Source organism: Emys orbicularis, chromosome 4, assembly GCF_028017835.1.
Source record: "Emys orbicularis isolate rEmyOrb1 chromosome 4, rEmyOrb1.hap1, whole genome shotgun sequence".
In the NCBI taxonomy this organism is placed as follows: Eukaryota; Metazoa; Chordata; order Testudines; family Emydidae; genus Emys; species Emys orbicularis.
The window spans coordinates 131,134,411-131,155,637 of NC_088686.1; the positions used below are offsets into that span (position 1 = coordinate 131,134,411).

General features: G+C 57.8%; 1 protein-coding gene across 1 annotated transcript in view; it reads left to right on the top strand.

The window, feature by feature from the left end:
- The first annotated feature begins 2,405 nt into the window (after positions 1 to 2,405).
- The window catches only part of PPFIA4 (PTPRF interacting protein alpha 4), a 130,911-nt gene continuing 112,089 nt past the window's right edge, over positions 2,406 to 21,227 (top strand). Inside the window, exon 1 of the mRNA XM_065404424.1 lies at positions 2,406 to 2,642. Coding sequence (XP_065260496.1) covers positions 2,406 to 2,642 — 237 coding nt within the window. The remainder of the gene's footprint in view (positions 2,643 to 21,227) is intronic.

The window sequence follows — 21,227 nt, forward strand, 5'->3', positions numbered from 1 at the left end:
TGGCGTTATGACCAAGTGGCCCGAGCAACTCTCCGGACTGCTCCGGCAGCAGCTGGACAGATGTAGGACAGGACTGCTGCTTAACGGTGACCAGTCCACAGCCCCCTCGGCTCCACAGAACATTGAGTAAATGCAGACACCTTGGGAGCAGGGGTGTTCACCTTGCCCGGCACCACTGCAGCCCATCAGCAGGGTCCTGAGCTGGATGGGCCGTTGGTCTGAGCCGGGATGACACACATGTCGTCACCAGCTGGCAGGTGCAGCTCTGTCTCCTCTGTTGATTTCCTGGCACTGGCTCCCAGGGTTGCTAAGGAAGGAGTGGCTTCGCCCTCTCTCGTAGCCCTTTGTAAGCTCAGGGCCAGACTCTGATCTCACTCTCCTGGCAGTCCCATTGAAGCCAGTGGCAATGCTGTGGCTTTATTGCGGTCTGCGAGCCAGGAACCACCCCCGTGATTTCAGAGCAGCGCACGGGGGGTGCATCAGAGAGGGGTGCAGAGAGTCCCTCTGCATCTGGGTTTTCAGAGAAGGGAGGGGTTGGCTCTCACATTTGCAGATCCCGGGATCCCCAGGTGGGTGCCCGCCTCCAGCTCTCCCAGCTGGTGTATGGCCGGGGGAGGCACCTGCACCGAGCAGGGCTGGAGATGCTGCTCGCCAAATCGCCCTTTGTGAATCATTGCTATATTTGGCCTGGCAGCCACGTGGCTGCAAGCCCCTGCCAGTGCACTCCTGCCAGCTGCTGGGAGAGGCGGGGGGAGGCAGGCAGGCGACAGGGAGAGAGTCCTGACAATCAGAGGAAATTATCCGGCTGATCACTGGGCCGGGAGCCCCGGCTTCCCAATGTCACCGAGCATGAGGACAGCCTGCTGCTGGAGCTAGAGACAACTGCATTGAAGCAGCTCCAATTCTGCAGCCCCTGGGAGCAAGCGGGCCCTGCCCAGAGCTCCCACTGACCTGGGGTAGTCCGGCCAGCACGCAGACACTGGCAAGGTACATGCTGCATCCTGAAGGTGGGGTCGGCAGCACCCTGTCTTCCAGCTCCTTTCTGGGATCCATTTTCCTCTGCTGCACTTCATCTGAGGGAGAAATGGGGTAATACGGCCTGTTTCTCTGGGGAGATTTTCTCCCCTTTGTGGCCTGGTACCCTGGGGAGATTCCCCCTCCCCCATAGCCTGGTACTTTAGGGACTCGTACGCAGGTGGGGCTGGTGTGTGGGACGGTCCCATGATGCCTGTGTGCGTAGATTTGGTTTAGCGCAATATTTACATCCCCCTGTATGTTTGTGAGTCCAGCCGCAGCGGGGAGCAGCTGGTAGGTGATGCTTCCCTGGGCCAGCGCAGGAGAGCATGGAGCCCCATGCCGCTGGCCTCCTGCAGGCCAGCAGGTTCCTGAGTCCTGACCTACCCTACAAGGCCTGCACAGAGATCCCATTGCAGATAAGGATGCAGGCTAGAGACTTTGGAGGGAGGCTGCTGGAGGGTGGTTCACTAGCACCCGCTTGTGGAGGTGGAGAAGCTTAATGTACAGCGCCTGCTGTAATGGGGTCCTGATCTGGGACTGAGGCTCCTACGTGCTCCAGTACTATAAGTGAGAATCTAATTTGGCTCCCTTGCTGTCTGGAGGGGCTGATGCTGCTCCTTGGTGCTGGCTGGATGTTTGTGAAGGGGTGTGCTGGCAGATCCCAGCCCATGGGGCGGGTAGGAGCTGGGAAAGCAGCGGCACGCAGGTGGGAAGTGTTTCACTGTGTCTCCTTTCCCGTAGGTCACAGACCTGGATCGCGAGCGCAGCTCCGTGGGGCAGAGGCCTGGGGAGTATCTCTGCAAAGTGCATCGCTCAGCCTCCATTTATTCCAACTGACTGATTCTCGTTCACCATGTCCAGGCAGGTGAAACGTCCCCCAGCCCCTCCTAGTGCCGGGTCCCTGAAGGGGTGCGTGCTGGCAGGGCACCGCGTTCCTCTCTGAGCCCATGGCTTTGCTGTGCTCTGGCACCCATGTGCTGCGTCAGATGGGATCCGCTCACCCGTGGGCTACGAAGCTGTCTGGGTGGCTGATTGGAATGAACCGCAGAGAGCCAGAGGCGGTCGTCTCTTCGGGGTCCTTATTGGTTTAAAGGACACCGGGTAGCCCATGGAGCGGGGAACGCTGATCTCAGCAATGCAAGCTTCAGCTTAACCAATGACTCAGGGCTGCGAGGTGAGAGCGGGCATGGGGGAGCCTGCACCCTGTCCCAAGCTGCCTGTCTCTGACGATCACCGCAATGGGCTGCGGGCGGCTGTAGCGATGTGATCTGCTGTCCGACAGATCTACAGCCCCAAGAGAGACCCCGAGGAGGTCGTCAAAGCAAACCCCTAGGCGAGGCGCGTTGGCCTCTCTGGAGACTGGCGCGTGGCTGAAACGGGCCACCACCATGATGTGCGAGGTGATGCCCACCATCAACGAGGGTGACCCCCTGGGGTCCCAACAGGGCCCCGACTCGGAGGCCAACTTCGAGCAGCTAATGGTGAACATGCTGGACGAGCGAGACAAGCTGCTGGAAACGCTACGGGAGACCCGGGAGACTCTGGCCTTGACCCAGAGTCGGTTACAGGAGACTGGGCATGAGCGAGACCAGCTGCAGAGGCAACTCAACTCTGCCCTCCCGCAGGTAAGGAGAGTGGCTCCGGAGCTCTGCCGGGATGAGAATGCCAGCGAGTGGAGGGAGAGACAGGGCTGGGGACCTTGGCGGGGCTGTGGGAATAGGGTAGATGTCTCTGGGATTTCTCCAGGCTCCTTGCTAGCACTGCTTTACAACGAGCATCTAGTCTAGCCCAGTTTGGGCTGCTGCAAACCGGACAGCCTGGTCTTAAAGCCAGGATGGAGCCAGGAAATGCAGCTCTGCCAAGGGCGCTTTGGGAAAGCAGGGCGAGGCCCACAGGGCAACATTCCCAGAAGCGGCCTCTCATTCCGAGTGCCCGACTTTCGGCACCATGGGCCTGATGCTTCCGAAGTGCTGAGCACCTGCAGCTCCCATTGGCTGCAGTTGTAGTGATGGTGGCTCAGCACCCCGGCAAATCAAGGGTTAGGTGGGCGAGGTTGGGCACCCGGGAATCGAGGCCCCTTTTGGAAGTACTGGCCTTAACGGGGGTAAAGAAACGTCCCTGAAGGCGAAGGCCAGCTGCCCACTCAGTGGGGCTGTTCACGTTCATTATAACCATTCCTCAAACCCTCGCTTCCCGATCTGTAAGTTCACCAGTGCAGGTCGCTCTCCACTGACGGCACCGGTGTCGCCTGGAGACTCTGCGGGAGGAGAGGGCGGACTCTGCTGTCCCAGTCCCAACAGCTGGGTCCCAGCTTTGGGTCATGTACCCCTGAACCAGAGCTACTGAGGTTTGGAGAGCAAACATCAGTGTTCTCCTGCTCACAGCCTTTCCCATCCCGAGGAAGGATGGCCCAGTGGTTAGGGCGCTGACTTGGGAGAACTAGGTTCAAATCTCTGCTCTGCCACAGACTCCTGGTGTGCCCTTGGGTGAGTCCCATAGTCTCTCTGGCTTTAGTTCCCATCTGTACCATGGGGATAATAGTCCTGTCTTCCACAGCGGGAGTGTGAGGGTAAAGATTGGGAGGTGATCAGATACTACTGTCATGGACGTCATAGAAGTGCCATTGATAGCTCCTCTGAACGGGGGTGTGTGGGGCACTGGGGCTGAGCGTCAGAGGCACGTGACCCGGCCACGCTCTCAGCACAGGGCAGCGAGGGGCGTGAGGGGCCAGTTGTGCTCACAATCCCGGAGACTTGGCTGCCGTGACCCCCAGCTTTGCCCTCGCCATTGGGCCAGCGTGGCCACTAGCTGAGGGTTTAGCCACTTGGCAGGTTTCCATGTTTTAATCAAATGCCCCAAACTGTGTGAAACCTTATGGGCTGGCGGGAACTGAGCACAGCCGGGGGCAGTCCAGTATTGCAGGGCTTTGTCACTACACCCTGTACCCGCCAGCCTGCAGAGAAGCTGTGCCTACAGCACATTGCTGGAGCTGCTGGTACTGGTACCTGTCCCTTTCCAGCCGCAGAGCTCAAAGAGCCTTACAAAGCAGGTCAGGATCATTCTGCCCTTTGTACGGATGGGGAGACTGAGGCACAGTGTGGGGAAGTGACTTGTCCATGGTCACCCAGCTGGTCAGTGAGCAGAGCCACGAACGGAACTGAAGTCTTCTGAGTCCCAGCCCAGTGCTCTATCCACTAGGCCACGCTGCCTCCATCGTGTTGGGACCTGAGCACCTAATTCAGAGGGTTCTAACCAAATTCTCCCTGAGCCTTGAACAGATCAGACGTCCTCCCTGGTGTCTCACTCAGTTCGTTAACACGGCTGGTTAAAAGGCAAGAGTCTCACCAAAACGCAGGTGTGGCAGGGAACGAAATACGGTTAGTGGATATTTTTGTAGGCCCCAAATATATATTTAATATCAATGCCCAGCTCTTTTATAGCCCTTTCTGTCCGTAGTTATCAAAGCGCTTTACAAATCAGGTTGGTATCATTATCTCCATTGTGCAAGTGGGGAAACTGAGGCACGGAGTGGTGAAGTGACTTGCTCAAGGCCACCCAGCAGGCCAGTGACCGAGTTGGGAATAGAACTCCAGATTCCCAGTCCAGTGCCCTCTCCTTATGACCGTATAGCAGCTGTTCTGCTGGACACAGCGCACATACAGTGCATAGGGAGGCTTCTTTTTCTAGGTAAAAGACATTGGCCATCTGCCACCAGATGACTTAAATCTTGGGGCATAATGAGGTGTGCGATGCAGTGAGTCCTGGCTGCAGATCCTGGGTTATAGAAATGAGAAGATCAAGCGAAATGTTAGCAGGAGAGAACGGTGGTTAATATGCAAGGTCTGAGGAGGAAGAAAATGAAGCTTGTTCCTTGGCTGGCCCCTCACACAGACTGTTGGTCCGGGTGGCGTTTGACGCTCCTGATGTCGGATGGTGCGTTTAGCAGGGCTCGGGGGGGGGGGGGGGGGGCTGATGAGGAACCTGTCACCCTTGACTGGGGATCTAACATACTGGCTGACGTCTCAAGATGTTTAGGATAAACCTGAGAGGGTAATTTAAAGGGGCAATAGCCTGTGGAATCCAGGAGCACGTTCCCTGCCCTGGGAGCAGGACTGGCCCCTGAGGCAGCGTGTTACAACTCCAAAGCATGGCCCGTTGCAAAGCGGGGTAGATTTAAAGCGCACTAGGGAACTGCAGGTGCACGGACGCAGGGTTCACACGGACACTTAGCTCGCAGCAGGCTAGTGTGGGGTGGATTCGCACCCCAGCTTGCTGCGAACTAAGCGTATGTGTAGCCAAGCCCATGGACTAACCTGCCCCTACACTCCTGGGAGGGAGGGAGCAGCTGGTGGTGAAACTGAGGCACAGAGAGCAATGTGGTTTGCCCACGGTGGCTGAATTGTCAGAGGTCTAACCCTGCTCTAACCACTAGATGCTTTGGCCTCTCCCCATTGACTCAGGAGGGCACTGTGTCTGCTGGAGCACAGGCACTGTGGCAGAATGGACAGCCGAGGTGAGCCAAGCTAATGATGTAATGGCTGGATCTTTGCGGTGTCTGCCGTTCCCCCTGGCTTCAGGGGCAGCCCCTCTGGAAATTGGGGCATTAGATCCATGATTAGCCAGGTTAGAACATCCCGGGGCTCTGTCAGCTGGAAAGGCCGCTCCGCACCTGGGGAAACACTACCAGGGTATCTTCCACCTAACAGCACAACTAAGGCTTAGGTCCTGGGTGATTTCTCGGGAACACTAGGGGATTCCTGCCCCCAGCTGTCCTGGCTCTGCTGGGTTCCAGGTGTGTGTAAGTCCATACCTGGCTTCCAGATTATGGCTGTCCACCATGACAGGGCCCCAACAGCTTCTCCTCTTGGGCTCCTGCTCACCCGCTCCCCACCAGTGGCCCCCACAATTCTTCACTCCCTGGAAGAGGAAATGGGGACATGGTTCTTCTTATCATCCTTTTCACCAATAGAACTCAAAGCGCTTTCCAAAGGAGGCCAGCATTATTATCCCTGTTGTACAGATGGGGAAACTGAGACACGGAGGGGCAATGACTGACCTGAGGTCACCCAGTAGGCCTTCCTTCCATGGCCCTGCGTTACTCGGGGTGGTGAATGAACACAAACCTTGCTCCCCCACCCCTGACCTCTCCACCTCCTGAACACATGCAATGGGGACACGTGGTTTATTTTTCTTTATTTCGGGCCTGATACTGAGACATGACCTTAGTGGGAGCCGCAGGTGCTGAGTACCCCTCAGGATCAGACCCTGGGTGCGACTGAGAAACATGGACCGTGAAGCTGTCCCTCTGGCACCTGCATCTGTGTGGCAGTGTCTCCTTGACAGTGCATCAGGCCTGCTAGGCCTTGCCTGTGCTCTGTTGTAGATGGGTGTCTGGGGGGATGCCACGAGGTCCTGCGGTCCCATTGCGGAGTTCAGCCCTTTGCACGGGATGCCGTGCAATGTCCGTGGATCTATGGCTGTTCTGTTGAGTAAGAGACGGCCCCCCGGTGGTTCTCTCAGTTACCATGGCATTCGGGTTGCTGGCGCAGAGCTCTGCCCTGGGCCCCTCGTGCCGGGAGAGTTGAATTTCAAATGCTGGAAAGCCAAGCGAGTGGAGTTCGGGGGACGCTTCCCACACAGCGCAGCCGTGCAATCTGAGCTCCGTTGCCGTGCATGTGTGGCACAGCCCTCCCTGAGCCAACCTGCACTATCGGAGCCCAGCCCAGCTCCCGCTCCTGTCTGTCCAGCCCAGGGGGCCTCGCCGTGCCCTCTGCAGCACCACTGACCCTCGCCCGCTCTCTGCAGCACCAGCCGAGGCTGAGGGAGGGACTCCGCCTGGGATTCTCTGGGGAACTCGTAGGTAGGGCTCAGAGTGGGTCGGTTTGGCTGCTGGGGTGGGTCACTTGTCAACAGCAGGGGGCGCTGTTACAAAGGGTGTGGGGGTGTTAACCTCCCTTGTCTCCTGTGGGGACCACAGCTCCAGGAAGCTGGGGATCCTGGCCTGCGGCCTCTCTGCTCCCTGGCTGGTCTCAGGGCTGTTCCCTGCCTGCTGCGGGGTTTCCGCGTGATTCTCTCTGCCCAGCCTGTCACGGGGAGCCTCTGTTCTTCGGCGGCTGCGCCTCACCCTCCCCTGATCTCCAGTGGGGAGCAGAGCATGTTCTCCTTGGCCGGCCAGGGCATGGGTACAGGGGAGGTGGAGCCGGGGGCTGGAGCCGTGCTCTGCATCCGTCAGGAGTTGCTTAGGCTCTGCCTAGACACACTGAGAGTAGCCTCGCCTCCCCTCCCATCCTAGAGCAGAGCAGGGGCCCTGGGCTTGGCCTTCTCCAGCTACCGAGGGCTGTTCCTCTGTCATGCGGGACACAGAGCAGTGAAACTCAACCTTCTTTGGAGCCCAGCCCTTCACGCTAGCTAACGGCTCTCTCCTGTCTGGTGGTTCGCACTGCCCCAGAGGTATCTGTCAGTGGGCCATTGAGACACAGGGCCCTTGGCACGAGCTGGCGTCTGGCCTGCCAGTGTCGCACCGTTAATCCCTCCTCACAGCCCCCTCGGGCCACGTAAACCTGGGAGGGGAGGAAGGCGTGGCAGATTCTCAGGCCGACGCTATTTTAACCACTTGCTTAAACCAAGGTGGTCCTGAAGCAGCAAGGACCAGTTCATAGCCTGGAAAACTGCACCCCCCACCCCTCAAACACGTCCAGCTCTGACTCCTGATCTCAGGGGGCTCCACCCTTCCTTTGGGTGCTGAGTGCTGCGCAGCTGGCAGCTGCCCATACTCCATCTCTCAGGCTGTTTGCCCTCAGGCATGGCTGGCAGCTGCTCTAGCAGTGGGGGGATGATGCTCATGGAAACGCCACGTATCTGCGTTCTGGGCTATTGCAATAGGCGGCTAATGCCGGTAGGTGGTGCTGCAGTCTTGTCGAGATCCCGGAGGTGGCTGGCAGGCGCTGTGAAGGGGGTGTCTGGTTGAACCATTGCTCCACTGGTGATGGGCACTGGCCTGCAGTCAGCTGGAGTCTGAGCTGCTCAGTCCGTTTGTCTGATTCCTTTGCTGTCTGCTGAGGGGGGCTGCTTAACCCTCTCTGAGCTGGGCTCCCCTCACCCGCCGACCACGTCCCAGCTGGGCTACTGTTGCTCGTTCTTATTTAATTTAAATGAATGGCGAGAAAGCTCATGTTCAGAGCTCTTGGCAGCACGGCAGCTGATCTACACGTGCTTTGAGCTTTGCGCCAGATCAGCTGGCACCCTGGGCAGCGTGGCAGGCCGGCTCTGCCGGGAGGTGTCCGGGCAAAGGGCAGCACCAAGGGTTGGTTGTCGCGGGACGTGTTGAGGACAGAGTGGCGGGTTGCCCTGGGATTCACCCTGTGCTCTGGCATAGCCAGAGTCCTGGGCAGCGTGGCAGTGATGGGCAGGCTTTGCCAGCATGGTGTGAGGGCGATAACGGGCTGTGCATGGGCCTTGGGGGGCATCATGGGACAGAGTAAGCCTGGTCTGGAGGACACGGCAGGCAGGTGGGATTGGAACATGCCCCACGCAGCATGGTGAGCTGTATAGGACATGCTGCATCCCAGGGATGGGTGGGAGTTATTGGGATGGGGAGCCCCACAAACAAGCACTGTTGGCGTGTGACCGGAGGGCACAGCCGGCAAGGGGTCCTGGGATGTGCCTGGCACTTGGGTGCACAGTGGGCAGACAGTTCGCAGTCCGTGGGGAGCCTGGGCCGAGCTGGGACTTGTCACTTTCTAACCGTGGCTGGGTTTGAGTTCAGGTGTGTTCCCAGTGGGTGTTAATGGCCTGAGCCGGACCTGCTGAGCTGCCCAATGGGAGGTGAGCGCCGGGCCGTGGCGCTTGTTCAGTCGGCTTTATGCGCTGTCCAAACCACTCACAAATAACGGGCCCAGCCAGCCGTGCGCATGGCGGGTCTCAAAGCCCACGACCCTCGGCGTCCCTTCCCCGCCCCCGGGGGCCTGCTGCTAGCGTTGGCCAGGCCGGCACTGGGAGCTGCTGTGGTGAGAGGGGCTGTGCATGCTCAGTGCTCCCAGCGTTTGGCCTGGACCTTGTGAGGCACAAGAGGGGTTTCCTGTCTGGGAAGCCCCAGGCGCTAAAAGCACCAGGGAGGGGCAGCAAGGCTGCTGAGTAGCTGTCTGGACACTGCTGGGCTTTGCGGAGTCACTAGCACTGGCTGGAGGGACGGCCCCTCCCCTGCAGGGATGTTTGGCTGGACCTTGCAGAGCCATGCCTGGGCCAGGGAGGAGTTTGCTCTCTGCTGTTCAGATCTCGGCCTCCAGCTCTGGCAGGGGGATCCTGCTCAGTGGCGTAGCCAGGTGGAGGGAACAGGGGGAGCGATCAGAAAAAAAGGCGCCACCCGCTGCGGCGCTTGTAATCGTCTGGATCTTCGGCAGCGGGACCGTCACTCGCTCCGCGGGGCTTCGGCGGCATTTCGGCGGCGGGTCCTTCAGTGCCGCCGAAGACACCCGGAGCTAGTGAAGGGCCCACCGCCGAAGACCTGGAGTGCCGCCCCATCAGTAAAAGCGCCGCCGGGTGAGTACAAGAGCCGCAGCGGGTGGCACCTTTTTTTGTGAGTGAGTTAAAAAGGCGCCACATGCTGCGGAGCTTTTACTGACGGGGCGGCGCTCCGGGTCTTCGGCGGCGGGCCCTTCACTAGCTCCGGGTGTCTTCGGCGGCACTGAAGGATCCGCCGCCAAAGACCGCGCCACAGCGAGTGGCACGTTTTTTTGTGAGTGAGTTAAAAAGGCGCCACTTTTGGGGAATGTGCTCAGGGGGAGCGGCCGCTCCCTCTGTTCCCCCCCAGCTATGCTACTGATCCTGCTTGGGTCCCCTTTGCCTCCACACTCCTGTTCCCTCCTGCCTCGCAGGCTCGGCTCTCTGGGTTGCAGAGCAGGGTGCAGGGAGTTGTCATCTGTTCTCTGGGCTGGAGCAGACGCAGGGACTGGGCTGGACGCCTAGGAGCAGCCCCAGCCTGCGGGTCAGCGGGAGGGGGTGCCAGCGGAGAACGGGGCTTGCTACAGCGCTCGTGTGTGTGTGTGTGGGGGGGGGATTGTTCTCTCTGCAGGGCACCTGGGGCTGTTCTGCTCCCAGTTATTAAAGGTCTGGAGCCCTGGGAAGGAGCCCTGGCTCTGACCTCCTGCCTGCAGGGAGAGATGCTGAAGCCCCCTGGGTATCCTGGCCGGTGCACACGGAGCAGGGCTGTGAGCGGCCCTGGTGAGGCGACTTGGATGAAGCCTGGTGTGATAAAGCCGGGGCCAGGCTGGGCCGGGGCTGGAGGCTGGCAGCTGGCTCAGAGTGTGGGGGGCAGGGGCCTCTCACCCTTCAGTGGGCACTGCATGCCTGGAAGAAACAGAGGGAAATGCCTCTGGGGAAGGGCCCTGCTCCATGATGCTGGACTGATCCTGGATCCCGCAGGAGCCTAACCCTTCATGCCAGGCTGGGGAGTGAGAGCTGGACTAGCTGACCACAGCCTCTGATTGCCTCCAGCAGACTGCCTGAGCTCCATGGTCCTTTGTGCCCCCACCCTGGCAAACCTCCAGCTGGCCTGTGGGACCCAGCCCAGACAGATGCCCACTAGGCTGCATCCCCGTCCTCCGCTGAACAAAATGCTGCCCCCAACCGCTAGTGGGGTGATGCCCCATCACACTCCTCCTGGGCTCCGTGCCCTCTCCCCCAGCTGGGCGAGGGGCTGCTGTGCCCATCCATGTGGGCAGCTGGAGCGAGAGCATCCCAGGTCACCCTGATGGCGAGGGCTGCCCACCCCACAGGCTGCTGCAGCCGCTCCCGGATTAAGGGGCTGTGCGGATTTACTTGCCGTTCTTGCTCCAATTCCGATTCCTCCGTGTCTCTGCACAGGGAACATGCAAGCGAAGCAGAGCAAACTAGGTCACCGCAAAGGGCCTCTGTGCATCTGTGCGCTCCTCCGGGTTCGTCCGCTCGGTCCCCCCTGCTGCGGGCTCCCGCTCTCGGCTCCCCGTCCCAGCCATGGGGCTGGCTCCCTCCGACCCTGGGAAGGGGAACGATTAGTGCAGGCAGCAGATGGGGAATTTCTGCGAGCTCCAAATGCCTCCTCCTGCCGAGTGCGTTGCTGATCCTTTCCCAGCGCCCCAGCGCTCTGTCCCCTGCGCAGGCAGGCAGGCTCGACGCGAAGGAGCTCCCCAGCTGCCGTCGGCTCAGAGCGGTTCCTTGTGCCTGGACTTCCAGCGCCTTGGGTCTCGCTAACCTTCGCCCCCCGGGGGCTAGCACCTGCTCTCCCCCAGGCTGGCAGAGCCGTGGATTTACAGCTCCAGTGGGAGATGATTCCCCGGCATGAATGCAGGGAACAAATCCGTAACGATTCATCTACCCAATGGGACTAATTTCAGCATGTACATGTACCAGGTAAGCGGGGTTCCCCTCCCAGGAAAGTGCCACAATAGCTGCACTTCTGGAGTAGGGCACAAACGGGGCATCAGGCTCATCGATGGGCATCAGTTCTACTGGGTAAACCCGCCGATTTCCCCCTTTGTGCTCAGAGTTCCTTCTCTGCCAGGCTCCATGACTGGAGGGGAGACAGGCCGCGAGAGAACCCCTCTCTTGGACCGTGCTGGGCACAGATGACACCTTCGCGAATGCCAGGATGGCTGGAGCCCCCGCCCCAGGGTCTCTGGCTGGGTTGCAGCCCCTGTGCTGCTGCTGGCTGGGGAGCACCAGCCCCCAGGCCATTTCAGATACATTTGGAGAGGCCCTTGGCTTGTGACGTTTTCAGGGAAGGCCTTGGCTCTTGGTAGGTTTATGGTGGCCCTTGGCTGGTGCCATGTTCGGGGGTGGCACCCTTGGCTGGCACTGCATTCAGATCAGGTGGACCCTTTGCTCTTGCTGCATTCAAGTGGGGGGCACCTGTGGCTCGCGGTGCAGTCAGGTGAGGGGGAGGCTCTGTCCTGCGCTGTGGGAGCCCTTGGCTCACAGAGGGGTCAGGTGGGGGTTGCCCATGGCTTGCCGTGGGGGTGGCTCTGCCTTGCTCTGCGGTCAGGTGAGGATGAGGGGGGGCAGGCTGGCTGCTTGAATTGACCTGCAGGGCCGGGGGAGTCTGCGTTTGTGGGTGCTCATTGAAGGCCACGGCCAGGATGTTAGGCTGGGGGTTCCCAGGCAGAGCAAACCCCTAAGGCCCTTCCTAGTTAGTGGCCGCGCGTGGCCCCTGGCTCTCCCCGGGGCCCACTGCTTCTCCACTCGTCTCTGGCGCTCTCTGCGGGTGGGCGTGCTGGGCCCATACAGCAGGATTGTGCTGGGAGTGGGAAATAAGGGGAATCCTCCCGCTAGGGAATATTGATCTGGGACCTGCCACCCCCTAGCAGCAGGGCTGAGGCAGGCAGCTAACAAGTCATGTCAGGAGATTGCCATGGCTTCAGCAGGAGAGTCAGAGATGCCTACGTGCCCATGACCTGTTTGGCTGCTCTTATAACAGCAAGGGTGTGTGGGACTGGCAGGAGACACGCTGCTGCCCTGAGCCAGAGCGGGGCAGCTGGGTTTTCTGCCCGCTCCTAGGTGTGCTCTGCGAGGAACGAACAGCCTGTCTTCCCACGCAGGAATTCACGGCTCTGGGCATTCAGCCCTGCAGCTGGATTGCCTTGTTTGGGGCTGGGGGTGGCCTCTTTGGGGAGTTTGTGTGTGTATAAGGTCAGGGCGTGTTCTCTGTCCATAGGGGGCAGGGCTGGGGTTGATGAGAGAATGCACCCCATGCAGACAGGGTCAGGATGGGGAGAGAGGGGGCTGTGTAAGGAGGTGGGTGGGGCCAGTGTCCCCTGGCCCCTCCCAGGGGCTGGGTTGCGATCCCTTTCCATCTTGTCTCCCTGCGCTGCTGCGAGGTGTCTGCGATTGTCACTAACTGAGTGGCCGCCCCTTGCTTCAGGGCCGGCGCCAGCACGAAGCTCCCAGATGCCACGTGTCCGAGCCCAGGCAGCGATCTCTGCCAAAGGGCCGCCCGAGCGTTGGAGTCATTCTCCTAATCCTCGCTGGCATGCCATGGCCCCCAAAAGGCTGAATTGCTGTGCTATTTCCCGGGGAGACTAAGCTGCCTTAATGCGTCTTACATGATTTATTTATTCCTGCGGGAGGGCAAAATGTGACTTAATCAGGCTGAAAACATGGGTTTCCAAGCTCTACCCTGGCCTGCCTTTCCGTGCCTTCCTGGGGTTAATGACTGAGCGCTGATGGCCGCCCCTCTCTGCTCCTGCAGGCTGCACCGCTCGCTTGCAGGCAAGATCCGTTCTCTGCGTGCTTTTGGAACGAGGCTCAGTGCATGTCAGCTCCGTCCCTGCAGCAGTCTGCTCCCAAACCCCTTGGGTTCTGGCCCGAGGCGTCCCCTTTCCTGTGTCTGCAGACCCTTGCAGGCTGTCAGACTTGCTCTGGGCATGTGTCTGCAGCAGGGTCCCTCATGTACTAGCGGGCTCCTGGTTGAGCCCGTTTGCTGCATATACGTGCAGTGGGGCCTTCAGCTTCCTGCCGGAGCCTTCTCCCCACAAGCAGTGACATCTGGGCACAGCATGCACTTGTAGGTCCTGCCTGAGCTGAGCCTGCTCCCCCAGCTAGCTCTAGTGCTGCACCTGGGCCCTGTTTGTGCTTCGTTGCTGGGTCTAGAGTTTATTCCCAGGGGCAGATCTGCCATCTGGAAGTGGACTATGCTACTGCGGGCAGCCCAGAGTCAGGTCTTTTTGTGGAAATTGAAGGCCAAGGTGAAAAAACTGCATCGCCTGTCGTTTTGTTCTGTGCCTGTACTGCCCCTAGCATAGCAGGGCCCCGGTCAATGACTGGGCTCCTAGGGGCTGATGCGATCCAAACGATAAATAACCTGATCAGCCAAAAGCCCCAATCTGCAGGTGTTTTACGGTAGATTTCCAGTATCAGATGGGGCCCCGGTGCACCTCGTCCTCGATTGAAAACGTTTCATTAGGGCTGGGTGAAAACTTGGTTGCAAACAGTGTCGTGTGTAAGACACCGGAGCTCATTGTCCTGCTCGGCTTGGAGGCTGAAGTCCTGTGTCCAGTGCTGGGTTCCACGTGGTAGGGAAGATGTAGACGAGTTGGAGAGAGTCCAGAGGAGAGCAACAAAATTGACCAAAGGTTTAGAAAACTTGACCAACGGCTACAGGGAAAGGTTAAAAAAACTGTGCAGTGCTGAGAAAAGAAGACGGAGGGGGAAGCTGATAGTCTCCAAATATGTTAAGGGCTGTTAGAAAGAGGACGGGGATCAATTGTTCTCCATGTCTCCTGAGGGTCGGACAAAAGGAATGGGCTTAAACTGCAGCCAGAGAGAGTGAGGTTAGATATTAGGGAGAACTTTCTAACTCTAAGGGCAGTTAAGCTCTGGAGCAGGCTCCCAAGGGAGGCTGTGGAATCTCCCATCACTGGAGGTTTTTAAGAACAGGTTGGACACACACCCATCAGGGACAGTCCAGGTTTACTTGGTCCTGCCTCAGCGCAAGGGGCTGGACTTGATGACCTCCTGAGGTGCCATCATTTCTATGATTCTATGCAAGTGCTTGAAGTTGCTTGAAATCTCCTCTTTTAAGGTTTGTGGGCTCATGTGAAAATGCAGTGTTTCTTGTTCGTTTGTTTTTAAAAATGGCATTGGGAGAAGTTTTGATGTTGGGTATGAAATTTGTTCTGGTGTTGGTGTGCGTTTCCGGGATGCCGCTCGGGGTCATTTCAAGCAGGGTTTCATTACGTGGTTGAAGTCGCATGGTCTTTCTTCTGCTTCTGCGACTGGCTGAGCATCTCCCATCGCTGGAGAGGCTCAGCAGAAACGTTGATTCCCTCTGTAGTCCTAGAAACGAGGAGAGAATTCTAGTAAAGGGACAGGTGCGCGTTATTTCAGTGTCCGAGTTGCACCTGAGCAGGGGAACTTTGGAAAGTTTACAATACTCCCTATTCCTATAGGCCGTGAATCCATATCCAATCTCTTCTCGCTTCCTCACTTCCTCTCTAGTTTTCATGTAGCTGCTCAGTAGCAGCATCACCAACCCCAAGCATTCAAAAATCACGAGTCAGGCCCCGCCCATCATGAGATTGGCTTAAAAAAAATCACTGTTGATCTTTTTCTTTGCCGTCTGGTTTGTGAGCCTTCAGGGTGCGCTGAGGTCGTATTTTCAAGCTTTTCTCTGCAACCAGGACTAGGAAGAATGCAAGATGAGACACTCGGGTCCTCACCTGCCTGCAGGAGTTGGGGTTTGAAGAAAAAACACCGACAGTGGAACCTCAGAGTTACGAACACCTCGGGACTGGAGGTTGTTCCTAACTCTGAACAAAACCTACGGTTGTTCTTTCAAAAGTTTACAACTGAACGCTGACTTAATACAGCTTGGAAACTTTACTGTGCAGAAGAAAAATGCTGCTTTTAACCATCTTAATTTAAATGAGACAAGCAAAGAAACAGTTTTCTTACCTTGTCAAACCTTTTTTTAAAATTTCTCTTTATATTTGTAGTAGTTTGACACAGTACTGTACTGTGCTATATTTGTTTTGGGTTTTTTGTCTCTGCTGCTGCCTGATTGCATACTTCCGGTTCCAAATGAGGGGTGTGTTGACTGGTCAGTTTGTAACTCTGGTGTTGAGAACGCCGAGGTTCTCCTGTATAGTGAGAGACGGGCAATGCTACACCAGCAGCAGCGTCTCTTTGACCTTGTCTCTCACTCTAGCCTGATGGTTTTCAGCTCCTACCAGCCAGCGGAAGGAGCCAGCCTGTCTCCTGTACGAAAGGGTTGAAACTGGCTCTGAGCGCAGGGCGTTCTGTCTGCCGCAGGCTCCCACTGATCTAGGTCTCTTAGAATTAGAAGCAAGCAAAGTACTGAGGCCCAGATCCTCAGGTGCCTAAATCCCTTTAACTCCCAATTGATTTCAGTAGGTGTTAGATGCCTAAATCCTTTCAGGGATCTGGGCCTGAGCCTCCAGTCCCTTTAGCCCATTTTCAGTGAACAACCCACAGCAGGCCTGAGCCTCAACTGGCCCCACTCAGCCGAGTATTGTGGGGAAGCTCTGACTCTGGGGATCCCCGTGGGCAGCGGAGCCAGCTATCTGGGACCCCAGTCAACTGATGGCTCACAGAGAGTCGCCCCCCAGTTAGGGTTGCCAGGTGTCCGGTTTTTGACTGGAACGCCCCAACCCCCTGCCTCAGCCCAGAGCCTCTTCCTACACCCTGAACCCCTCATTCACAGCCCCACCCCAGAGCCTGCCCCTCCAGCCGGAGCCCTCACCCCCTTCCTGCACCCCAACCCCCTGCCTCAACCTGCAGCCCCCTCCCGCACTCCAAATCCCTCGGTCCCACCCACCCCCAGCCTGGAGCCCCCTCCTGCACCCCAAACCCCTCATCCCCAGCCCCATCGCACCCTGAGACAGAGTCCTCACCCCCTCCCACACCCTAACTCCCTCCCCCAGCCCGGAGCCCCCCTCCACTTGAACCCCTCATTTCTGGTCCCCCTGGAGCCGCACCCCAACCTCCTGCCCCAGCTCAGTGAAAGTGAGTGAGGGTGGGGGATAGCGAGCCGGTGGGGGATAGCGAGCCACTGAGGGAGGGGGAATGTAGTGAGCGGGGGCATGGCCTCTGAGAAGGGGCGGGGCTAGGGTGTTCGGTTTTGTGCGATTAGAAAGTTGGCAACCCTACCCCCAGTGGGCCGCCGTCTCTCCCAGGTGGGACTACACCTGTGACGTACAAGGAACTGGGATGTCCCGGATGCTCCTGAGCCCAGCTGAGTACCCTGGCAGATGTCCCTGGACAGCGACCTCAACAAAGGCTCAATTTTGGGGAAAGCCTGGACGGGGGCAGCCCTGCTCCCGGGGTCAGTTCTATGCCCCGTGCCAGCGGGGAGAGCAAGCTCAGCCCTGCCTCTGCGCTCTGCCAGCAGTCAGGCCTCTGGGGCAGCGAGGGGCCTGAGGGACAGTGTCCGTGTGGAAAAGCTCGGGAGAGGAGTTACCCAGTGCCCTGTTCTGCCAGCTCAGCCATGTGAGTGTAATCCGGCCCCCTCGGTCCCCCACCCCTATGGTGGCTGGGCCACCTACAGAGGTTGAGGCTCCTGCTGAAGCCTTGGCTGACAGAGCTGGGTCCAGCTCAGGCAAGAGGGGCTTGTGCTTTTAAGAATCACAGGTTGGTCCCAGGTTCACGCCCCACGGCCGACGATCCACCCAGGGGCATGAGGAGGGCTTGCTCGGTCAGCAGCAGCTCCCCAGAGGCCAGGACCCTGGGTCCCGCCCGGCAACGAAAGGGCTCCCATAGAACACAATGCCATCCACCCCCAGGGAGGAGCCACGTGGGGATCAGGGGCTGCAGGGCGTGGCAGCACCTCGCACCAGTGGTTCTCTCTTCTGAGCATGGCGACAGCAGGACCCAGCGGTGCAAATCTAGCCCTGCAGGATGGCGCAGACTCGGGGCCCCTTCCAGCCCAGGAGATGGGCCGGCACACATCCTCCGCTGCTCACTTGAGCATTACAACCCTCAGCTGTCATGTTTTCTGAACAGGTGGCAGGGACTAAGTCCTGTATCTCTGCAGAGAGCAGGCTCATAGGCGAGTGTTCTGGGCACGAACAGAGCCCCTTTGGCAATATATCCTCTTCTGTGTCTACCATGTTCCCTTCATCCATCGCTGTTAGTACTCCTGTTGTATTACCGCAGTGCCAGGTGAGATCAGGGCCCCATTGTGCTAGGCAGAGTAAGAGACAGTCCCTGTCCTATAAAAACAACAAGGAGTCTGGTGGCACCTTAAAGACTAACAGATTTATTTGGGCATAAGCTTTCGTGGGTAAAAACCTCACTTCTTCGGATGCATAGAAGAAGTGAGGTTTTTACCCACGAAAGCTTATGCCCAAATAAATCTGTTAGTCTTCAAGGTGCCACCAGACTCCTTGTTGTTTTTGTAGATACAGACTAACACGGCTACCCCCTGATACTTGAGTCCCTGTCCTGTATAGCTGTGTGTCTACGCAAGGCACACAGTGGGTAGGAGGGGAAACTGAGGCACATTAGAGGGCCATGACCTGCCCATGGTCACCCAGCTGGTCAGTGGCAGAGCCAGGAAGAGAACCCAGGTCTCCTAGTTTGTCTGGCAATTCCATGCCACGTATTGTTCGGGGTTGTGTTATCCCCTAGATGTGTTTAGTTTTCTCTTAACATTTATTCTGCTGTGTTCCTGGGCCTGGGTGTTAGACTTAAGTGATGAAAAGCACCAGAGCCAAACCTTTCTTTTGTTCGAGATTGGCTCCTCTTTGAACCTCATAAGGCGATGGGAGAATATACTGCCCCAGACCTGCAGAGCTCCAGTAGAAGAATGAGAATGCCTTAGAGGCTGTCTGAGGCTTAGAACTGAATAGAAGTTTCAAAGCCACGGTACAGATGGCTTTGGACAGATTCCTTTTCTAAATGTTCCATTCCCCCATATAATGCCAAGTCAATAGCGCAGATTTCCCAGAATAAACAGCCTTCCTGCCTCTCCTTCTCTTTGCAACGCAGGCTTGTCAGAAACAATCATTCCAATTAGGGGCCTGAAATGAGATTAATCACGCAGATGGATCCAATTTATTCCTAGAGTTCCATTGCGGTACTCGAGTCAAAGCGCTCCTGCCATGAAGGGACGATGGATTTTAGCTTTGCTTCAGAAACACTGTGCCACGTTCTCCTTCGTGCTGCAGGCGGCGCTTGGAGACAGAGAAGATGGCTCCTGTCTGATGGATGCCTTCCTAAATTTTGTGTCTTAGCATTGCAAGTTGTATCCTTTCCCGAGGGCCTCTCCTGTGTTCTCAGGAATCTGACTAGGGGTTTCGGCACTTTAAATCCACCCCTGACATCAGCAAACCCTCAGACCAGGGGCCCAGAGCGTTCTCAGAGGAGCTGCAGGCCCATCTTTCCACACCAGCTAAGGTTAGATTCCATCGCAGAGGGACAGGACGAGCTGTGACGTGCAGAGCCCTTACTGCTGGTCCATGGAGAACGCTCCTTGCAAAGAAAGATCTTGGGAGAGTGGTAAAAGCAGCTGGAATAAGACAGAGCTGCCAGCCCACTAGAGGCTGCTGCCCCCTTTGAGAGGGAGGAGAAGAGAAGAGATTGGAGATAGTAAGTAACAGGAATGGAACCACTAGCGGGGCTGGAGTTGCCCCAGCCACCAGTGGGCTGGGCTGCCGAATGAGAGAGGAATGTCAGGGACAGGAGAGCTGGAGCAAGGGATGAGAAGGACCAGGCAGGAGGGCAGCGCATGTGCAGGGGGAAGGGAACCATAGAAGCTTCTAGAATCAGAATATCAGGATTGGAAGGGACCTCAGGAGGTCATCTAGTCCAACCCCCTGCTCAAAGCAGGACCAATGCCCAACATGCACAGGAGCCAGGGGACAAAGGGAGTAGCACAGATAAGAGGGGAATGAAATTAACTTTATTCAAACAGGACAACACATGTATTGCTTTGGAGGCACTGAACAAAAACCCCGGGGCTGCCCTAATATCCCTTCCCTCAGCCATCATCTGCTGAGATTGCCCGGGGGGTGCGGCCAGCTGGAGAATGGGATCGCGGGTGGGAAGCGTCCACCAGACAATCGCTCTGTTAAGGTGGGGTCCGTACTGGAATGTCTGAGGTGCTGGCTAGAGAACTGGAGCCAGGGGCCTGATGCTCCCCCTGCCCTGCACCTTGTCACTGACACCTGTGCAGTCAGTAGCGTAGCTAGGGGGGTTCAGGGGAAGCGGCCGCTTCCCCTGATCACATTCCCCAAAAGTGGCACCTTTTAAATTTTCTTACTTACTCGGCGCCACTTCTGGGTCCTTCCGCTTCCGGGCCTCACTCAGCGCCGCTTCCGGGTCCTTCCGCTGTCTCCTCCCTCTTGCTACTCACTTCATCAACAACAAAAGAAGTCTCCTCCCCCGACTGGAACTCGTCCATCTTTCCTCCGGCTCGGACCGCAGCTGCACACGCCACCAGCCTGTAGCGAATGCCCCGTCCCCGTCCCCTGATAATGGCAGAGGAGTTATCAGGGGACGGGGACGGGGCATTTGTTACAGGCTGGCGGCGTGAGCGGCTGCGGTCCGAGCCGGAGGAAAGATGGACGAGTTCTAGTCGGGGGAGGAGACTTCTTTTGTTGTTGATGAAGTGAGTAGCAACAGCAGCAGTGCACTGACCCCCCCGCCCACCTGGGCGCACCCCCCCCCTCCTCCTCAGCTGCTTCCGGGTTTTTCTTTTTTTTGCGGGCTGGCCTGCTGGCTCCCGCCTCCCGGCGCTCCAGGCAGCAGGCGGAACGGGGCCGCGGGCTCCCGGCGCTCCGGCCGGGATTCTGGCCCTGAGAGCATGGCCAGGGGTCTCGGTGCCCCAGACAGCGCTCCAGATGGGGAAGCGGGGCGGCCCTGCGCATGCGCCTCTCCGTCTTTCGGCAGTATTTCGGCGCATGTGCAGGGCCGCCGAAATGCCACCGAAGGACCGGCGCCTTTTTTCTCCGCTGCTCCTCCTCGTCTGCAACCCTGGCTACACCACTGTGTGCAGTGCGGGTGGGAATCCGAATGGGTGCGCTTTGCCCGGGTGTCCGTGACAGACAAGGGCCTGTGCGTCGCTGTGAGTTACTGTAGGATGGGTGGCACACCCTGGGCTGCTGTTACAGGGAATACAGAGAAATGGGCTGGCGTGAGAAGATCCTTCGCTCGTATCCATCCATTGCTCAGTTGGAGCTAAGGAGCATTTCCCTCTCCCCTGGGACTCTGGTCACAGGGTGATTGGGCAAGCGGGTGGGAAGTGTAGTATAGAAAAGCAGATAAGTTGATACGCTGCAAACCAAGACTTAACCTGTGTTCAGTGGGCTCCTGCTTCGTTCATTACACACCCCACCCAGCCTGTCCGTACGGGCCCAGATTCTCTCTTAGGCCTGGTCTACACTACGAGTTTAGTTCGAATTTAGCAGCGTTAAATCGAATTAAGCCTGGACACGTTCACACGGCTAAGTCCCTTTTTTCGACTTAAAGGGCCCTTTAAACCGGTTTCTTTACTCCACCTCCGACGAGGGGATTAGCGATAAAATCGGCCTTAGCGGGTTGGAATTGGGGTAGTGTGAACAGAATTCGACGTTATTGGCCTCCGGGAGCTATCCCACAGTGCTTCATTGTGACCGCTCTGGACAGCACTCTCAACTCAGATGCACTGACCAGGTAGACAGGAAAAGCCCCGCGAACGTTTGAATTTCATTTCCTGTTTGCCCAGCGTGGAGAGCACAGGT